The sequence below is a fragment of the Parambassis ranga genome, chromosome 13 (assembly GCF_900634625.1).
Source record: "Parambassis ranga chromosome 13, fParRan2.1, whole genome shotgun sequence".
Lineage (NCBI taxonomy): Eukaryota > Metazoa > Chordata > Actinopteri > Ambassidae > Parambassis > Parambassis ranga.
The window spans coordinates 21,283,489-21,291,789 of NC_041033.1; the positions used below are offsets into that span (position 1 = coordinate 21,283,489).

The 8,301-nt window shown below is 43.9% G+C and overlaps 1 protein-coding gene across 1 annotated transcript; it reads left to right on the plus strand.

Annotated features, from left to right (window-relative positions):
• The first annotated feature begins 2,537 nt into the window (after window positions 1-2,537).
• On the plus strand, window positions 2,538-6,907 carry foxa3 (forkhead box A3). The gene is made up of 2 exons (XM_028418788.1): window positions 2,538-3,034; window positions 4,229-6,907. Exons 1-2 carry the CDS (start codon window positions 2,963-2,965, stop codon window positions 5,555-5,557), a joined length of 1,401 nt encoding a protein of 466 aa, XP_028274589.1. The 5' UTR covers window positions 2,538-2,962; the 3' UTR covers window positions 5,558-6,907.
• Window positions 6,908-8,301: the final 1,394 nt, after the last annotated feature.

The following is an 8,301-nucleotide window of genomic DNA, read 5'->3' on the forward strand; positions in this document are numbered from 1 at the left end:
TGCAGCTTCATGTACAAAATAAAAACCAGGAATAAATGGGATGGAAGAGTCTTATTTTTTCAGCCATATAAAGATGTTTCTGTTATAATCCTCCAACAGTTCGTATGTTTAAAGTGGATTATCTTAGTGAATTCTTGATTTTGTGATCGTTTTATTATTTCAGTTATTTAGCTTGACTAAAACTATATTTTATAGTCCTAGATTATTGTTTTATGGATATTAATCCAGATTATTTCTTCTGTTTTTAATATGTTGGGTTTTTCCTTTGGAGAAATTTGATGCATGCTGAAAAAACTCGTCCAGGTATCTGCACTTAACTGTCCATGCAACAGCAGTCAAAATCTTCACTCACTAACCTGCTCAAATATTGTCAAGAAAGTTTAGCTTTACCTCAATGTGGGGCCACCAGATGGCGCTCTAGGCTTCCAGGTGGCTGGTGAAGCAAAAGCTGCACAGGCCAATTGATAACTGTATCTCTGATACTAAGATAAGTCGCTGCATGCAGGTTTCCTCCCTAATTTTGTCCAATCAGGATCAGCCGGATAGAGTGATGACTATTGTCATTTTTAAAAATTGTACAGCAGAGGAAGGTGGAGGAGCTGAGGGGGGGAGTTAAATATTCCTCCCCACCTCAGCCGTCGTGCTCCTGGTAGTAGGCCGATCTGTTGCTTCCTCTATTAGTGTCAGCTCATTACAGCTTTTGTTAAACCAATTATAGAGGTGTTAATGGCCGATGGAGGGTCTATTGGAATGAAAAGTAGCCTGCAGAGAAAGAGAAAAGGGCGAATCTGAAAAGTTACATGGCGCAAGGGTGTTTATTAAGAGGCTGAGATGATCAATTAAATCTGTGTGTGTGTGTGTGTGTGTGTGTGTGTGTGTATTGGATGTTTCCATATTTCCATTTTTCAAACCAAAATGTATGAAAACTGAACAAATTCTGCTGGAAACTACTCAAACATGCCACACATCCTTGCAGTCTGGATAAATACGTCCAGAATAAACCGGATAAGATGCAGTCCGTCCTCATTCATTCATCCATATTTGGAGCAGAATGCATTGACTCATCTTATGATCATGATCAAAAGCTGCAGGTCAGAGTGTCCTTTTTTAAAATCTCCAAACACATCACTGTCCAGATGAAATACTCATCTCTTTCAGGCTTAATTACATCATTACAGACACGAAGGTGTCAGCTCGCTCCACGTGTTAATCGACTTGACAACGTTCTGCAAACAGGCGATAATCGCCGAGTCTTTACAGGTGACAGTCTGCAGCGCGTCTTATTGATAAAATGAAATCATATCGTGAGGGCGCAGTGTCCCTGAACGCAGCGCGGCCTTCAGAGTCCCTCAATACAGTAAAGAAACTGCCGCAGCATCCTGAACCTGCTCTTTTACAGCCCGAACCTCTCCCCGTGTTTTCTTTCTGGTGTGTCTGCGCGCTGATGGTCCTTCCTGTTATTTCCACTGGATCTTTTCTCACAGTTTAATCCCGTCGACCTCCCGCCTGCGCATCAATTACATCTCCATTGACTGGCAATTAGGCGGAGGCATTGACATTCACAGGCCTCCGTCTGCACCGAGGCCTGATGTGTATTGCACAACACAAGAGACCGGTCCTATGCATTACGCCTGGATTACATTATTTATTGTGTTTCTCTGCGGCCTCTTCGGAGGAAAAAAAAAAAGTTCTCAGGGACAGGAGGTCTGTCACATTCAGCTCAGCCCCATACGCAGAGTGCATGTGCATCCAGCTCTCACACCGGCATTACACATTACAAACTGTTATTTTACGCACAATTTACGCACGAACAGGCGTCGTTTGGTACCGCTGAACTCCGACGGGTCCTATTTGGCGTGCTTTGTTTTCATGTGGTCCGTGTTTTAATGACTTTGGGTGAGGCTCGCATGCCTGTCGTGGGAGCTGAATTTTCGGTTCTGTGATGTTTCTGATTAGGATCTCTGATGTTCAGATATTCCTCATTTGATAGTCAAATGTTTGCCCACTTGTCGTGATTTATTCATGATTACCGTGGAAATATTTGACTATCAAGATGCAGGATCTGATAAATGTTTGGTGGTTGCTACAATTAAATGCAGAAAGAATATGTTAAATAGCCTCAGAGAAGTGACAGCCGAGGGGAATTAACGACTGCCACGACCCCCCACGCACTCAAGTAACGGACTCTGTGCCCAGGTACAGCAGGATAAGGACAAACTAAACGTTTTTATTAAGTTTAAACGTCATAATAATTGTGCAGACACATCTTTGATTATAACAGGATATTTAGAGAACAAGTGAATTTCACTGATAGCTCACCCTCCTGAACTTTATTTATTTATTTATTTATTTTTTAAAAGAGGCACAGCTTCATTACTTTTTTTTTGTCCGGGTGGCCCTGGTGCAGCCGCCGGGCCAATATACAGCACACCAGGGGGCCACATCGGCCTTTTTGCGGGGCCCTTCCTGAATCCTAACACGGTATTCAAATGACAGGATCGGGGCGGGACCCGCCTGCACCTTATAAGAAGAGGCCGTCCTGGTTTCTCTACTGTATTTGCGCGCTACACCTCCGCCTGTCACTCGCTGCGTCCCGAGGGCCCCGGTGGTGGACAGAAGGGAAAAAAACGGGTCACAAGAAGTCTGCAGAGAAAAAAAATTATATAATACCAGCTACGAAACAATGGATGACTGACAAATAAGAAATATTGACCTAACTTTTCCGGAAGCAGAGCGTCACGACACTTTGATTATTTTCAGGCATTTTTGACTCGAAATATTTTTCCCACCTTTCTTGGAAAAAAAGGAGACAACTTTCTGTTTGGAACTTTTCAACGAAATCTGACAAACCGAGCGGAGGATTTTATATTTATTTTGCATTTATATATATATGTATATATATATTTTTTTACAACAAATTCGGCCATAGATAAATTTTCTCCTCCAAAGACTTGAGTTGGGGATGTTGAGCTCTGTGAAGATGGAAGCCCACGATCTACCAGAGTGGAATACTTTCTACAGTGAGGCCAGCGAGGTAAAGACACATTCACACAAAATAACAACACCAGAAACTAAAAACATGTTAACAACATTGCAACAGCTACAACAAAAAAAGTGGCGAGGTCTCAAGAGGGAAGGGTTGGATGGAAGAGTGAGGATGGGACTGCGTAAAATTAAAAAAAAAAAAATCAGCAAGACTCCGAACTACAAATATCTGCAATCATAAAACTGTATTAATTCACAAGATATTAATACTTTCACATGAAGTATTAATAATATATTATTGGATTTATCAAAAGAATTGAAATAACTTAAAGGGGGACAAAGTATCCAGGCGCACCTTAGATTTTTGTGCAGGTTAAAACACTACAAGAAAAAAATCCACAAAAAGATAGAAAATCATTTTAAACGTTAACTATAATATATTTTTCTTTAAAATTCTCAAATAATCAAACACAAGAAAGAGAAAATGTTCACTGAGAGGCTAAATTAATATTCTGCTAAAACGACCTTAAATTCTACCTATTAAACTTAAAAATGTAAACATATATATATACTAATAATTTGAAGTACAAATACTCTCTCATTACTTTTAAATAAGCTGGATCAGTTCCTTCCTTTGTGTCCCTGCAGCCGTTCAAGTGTTACCGCAATTCAGGTGTAAATAAACAAGACTGATTCAATTACAGTTAATTTCATCAGCAGCTTCAGTTCTCACCTCAGCTCGACCTGATGAAATTACCAAGAAGAAAGAGTCTGATAATATTTAACCCGCAATCACCCAGACACCTTTCATCCTGCGCAGTTTTAGTTTCTCACAACTTAAATAGTCAAAAAACGTATTTATATTATAAGAAATCTTAATGAAATACTAATTTAGGTCATGAAACGGAAACATTCTTCCTCTTTAGCTTTAGAAGAAGTAGTTTTTTCCATGGCAGCGGTGGAGGAGGCCCGTCTGAACCCAGAGGCACCATGACGCGCTTTTTACGCATTTTCAGGTTTAACATCGCTGTGTGAAATCCATGTCTCTCTGCGCACACTGAGGGCTTCATTGTGCATTGATAGGAGTCACTTTTTAAACTCAAGCCGCTTTCACAGTTCACATTATTCTGCACAAGAAATTCAAATTAAAGTTAAAATAGTTAATTATATTTTTTATTTAAAAAGGTTTGAGTAAAGTGATATTTTCTTTGTGAGTAACCAGATGTTGTTGTGTTCCTTCCAGATGTATTCCTCTCCCAGCACCATGAACTCTGGTCTGGGCTCCATGGGCTCTATGGGCACCATCAACAGCTACATCAACCTGAACCCGGCCACCGCCTCGCCTGCCAGTATGAACATGGCGTATCCCAGCTCCAGCCTCAGCAGCTCCCCGCTGGCCTCCATGGGCTCTGCGCCCAGTCACATGTCCCTCTCCCCGGTGGCCCCATCCCTCAGCTCAGGCTCTCTGACTCAGCTGGGCCCTGCTGCTCCAGGCTCCTTGGGCTCTTTGTCCCACTACCAGAACATGGGCCAGTCTATGAGTCAGCTGGGATACGCATCTACTGCGAGCCTAAGCCGGGCAGGGCCCAAGGAGATCCCCCCTAAGCCCTACCGACGCTCCCTGACCCACGCCAAGCCACCATACTCCTACATCTCCCTCATCACCATGGCGATCCAGCAGAGCGGCAGCAAGATGCTGACCCTGAATGAGATCTACCAGTGGATCATGGACCTGTTCCCCTACTACCGCGAGAACCAGCAGCGCTGGCAGAACTCCATCCGCCATTCTCTCTCCTTCAATGACTGCTTTGTGAAGGTGGCCCGCTCGCCCGACAAGCCGGGAAAAGGCTCCTACTGGACTCTGCACCCGCAGTCAGGCAACATGTTTGAGAACGGCTGCTACCTGAGGCGCCAGAAGCGCTTCAAGATCGAGGACAAGGCAGCCAAAAAAGGAGGCAAGAGCCAGGAGGGTGGCTCAGGAAAAGGAGGCCACAGTGGAGATCACATGGTGGAGGATCGCAGCCCCACAGGTGGATCAGAGGGAGCCGACTCCACCCACTCAGACAACTCCCACCCGGGTTCAGACGACCAGCCTCATCCCAGAAACACCCTGGTTCCATTAGACTGCCCGTCACTGTCCTCCTCGCACCTCCACAGCCCGCCTGTCTCCATGCCACCATCCTCCTCCACCTCATCGTCAATCCCTCCATCCTCCATGTCTCTCTCTGGCACCTCCTCCTCCAACCCACTCCTCCACTCCCAGTCTTTAGCCGGTAGCTCCCACCTCTTACCCAGCACCATCCAGCAGCACATGGACATTCAGAATGACGCCCTCAAGTCTCTGGACCCCCACTACAACTTCAACCACCCTTTCTCCATCACAAACCTCATGTCTAACGAGCAGAAGATGGATCTCAAGACCTACCAGGACCAGGTGATGGCCTACAACAGTTACACCAGCAGTTCTCCTGTGGGAGCCAAGCAGATCTATGATAGCCCGGGCCCAGCCGCAATGGACTCCAGCGCTTACTACCAAACTCTGTACAGCCGCTCAGTTCTCAATGCCTCCTAATATGGACACCCTGTGCCCCTCACACACACACACACACACACACACACACACACACACACACACACACACACACACACACACACACACACACACACACACACACAGATAAACACACACACCTGTCTGTAAGTGAGGCAAGATGGAGACTTCTCTTTCTAAAATGGACACCCGAGCTTATCTCCCTCTTTCTCCCTCTCTCTGGCTCACGTCCAGTGGCCTTCAAAGAGACTCACATCTAAAATGGCTGCCGTGTTTGAGGGACCGATGTGTTTTTTCCCCCCGCTTTTACCACCTCTGACAAACAAGGAGCCTGGCTGGTTACATGGGGACAGTCTTAACAGATAATCGGGCGTGTAAGTCAGATGCCGTCTTCACCTGTGCATGGCGAGAACTGTATAAAATGTAAATAGAGGTAATGTGGGGGAGGGGGGTGTTTGCATTTATTTATGAAGGGAATAAATTTTAATATATCTTGTACAGCGCTCTGTCGACCAGTTACAACATGAGAGTTTCAGGTTACTGCTTCAGGAGTACAGATAAGTTGTGTTACAGATTTTTTTTTTCACATCCGTCAATGTAAAGGTAGCTTATGATGTCTGTACTTTCAAAAAAATGAAAAAAAAAATGTTGTTGTTTAGGTTGATATGAAGAAGAAGAAAAACATTGTCCTCACTGAAGCAAAGAGGAAACAGAAAAGCAACTGTGGTAAAAAAAAAGTAAAAAAAAAAGTTAAAATATGATGTTTCTGTTTCTCATGATGGCCCAAACCATTTCCTGTTAACTGTAACATTTAAAATAACAGCTGGTGAGGTGCACGCAGGAGTTTAGTCAGTTACTAAAACAGTCGAGGGGAGGAGAGATGCACTATGGGAGGATTTACATACAGTACTTTGCACTATGGAGCTCCCACTGGGCCAGGTGGGCTGATAGTGTGTGTGTTTGTGTGTGTGTGTGTGTATGTGTGTGTTACAACAATACTTAGGAACACCCCCCCCCCTCCTTACACTGTCAATGCATCAGCTCAATGGGATCAGGGTGTCAGCTGACCCATGACAAGATCCAAAAAAAAAAGTGCCTTTTCTTCAAATGACTGCTGATCTGATAGGAGATCAAAGTATCAATCATCTGTTGAAGGACCATTCTGGAAAACAGCAGAAGTTTCAGGTCATGTGACGTCCTTTTAGTTTCAGAGAGAAATGTCTTTTATTTAAGCTATGTTGCTTTTCAAACTTTGAAAGTGTGCTGATATAATATATTGTTTTTTTGTTGTTGTTTTTGTTGGTTTAATTGTGATTACATTGATTCATGTTTCATTTTTCTTATTAAAAAGGTAAAAAATGTGGGAAGAAATGGTGCGTTTGGTTTTTTCTTCTTTTTCTACATTATCATAAAAGTTTTGTTTGTCTTAGTGAAGTATAAAAAATAATAGAACCCTTTGCCGTTAACGAAAGAAACGCTGCAAAAACAATTCGATTGAGAACACATTTTCCTCGATCACGCAGCGTTACTGGCGGACCGCCGTCCTGCCCAATCAATCACGCCTGGCCTGTGAGGCGGTGCTGCAGGAATAGCAGCGTCTTGTTGAAACAGCTCCTGACCAAATGACTGTGGTGTGTGACATGTAGGACTGGTAGACTAAACACTGCTGGATCACACTGAGAGCCTCAAAGCAGACCTCTGCACTGACCGTCAGCCTGGGCGGCTTCACATACATACTCACAGACCTGGACCACTCCAAAAACTACTGACCTGCCTCTGACCCAGCACTGGAAAAACTATCAGCGGGTCAACAAAACAAAAACAGCGAGAAAGAAGCAGCATTTTGGCTCTTTAATCTTCAGAGTGTTCCAACAGCTCCTGACAATCAGATCCTTCAGAGGACAGATACGCATGTGTAGAAAAACTCTGACTTTAAAGACGATAAATATAAATGCTTAAAATAAAAAGTTCATTTATTGATCTTGTTTCCTGCAGCTGTCCGTCACTCCCTGGAACAGCTCTCCTGTCCTGTCGCCAGGCCTCCTGTCTGTCTGTCTGTCTGTCTGCTGCCTGTTGCTCAACCTCGTCATCACGTATTTGTCTTTTTTCTTTTAGCACAGAATCCCTAAAGCATATCGACAGCAACACACACACGCAGTTTCAATCAATGAGCCACGATGCTCAAGAACACATAATGCATTTTTCTGATAACTTTTTATGATACAACATCAATATATAGGCCAGCAGACAAGCACACACACACACACTCTAAATGCTAATGGGCCTACAGGCTGAGTGTGAAACTCTGGCAGTTCGTCACCTTGCATGCACAATAGTCCCTTTAGAGCAGTTGGTTTGGTTTGATAAGATAGGCAAGAGCCTGATATGGTCTCCACAGCTACAAAGGCACAATCACACACACACACACACACACACACACACACACATTCAGAGTCACACAGCAGGCTGCTCCAGGTATGACTAACCTGGCTGACTTTAAAATGTCACTCTGATACGTCGCCCTCAGTAATCAGGAGACCTCGCTGATAGCGGTCGCACTCAGCCCTGGTTTCTCATGAAGGAAAGCATTCCGACTGAGGAGGAGCGACGCTGCAGCTGTTAAGAGTGGAACCATTTCAGCAACAAAGACACAAAAAAATTGTAAATGTGCCCACTTCTTCTGTAATCTGTAACCGTCGGCTGACCCAGTTTCTAAACGTGAGACTCTGATAACGGTCTGTAAGTCACGATAAAAGAAAATCTCC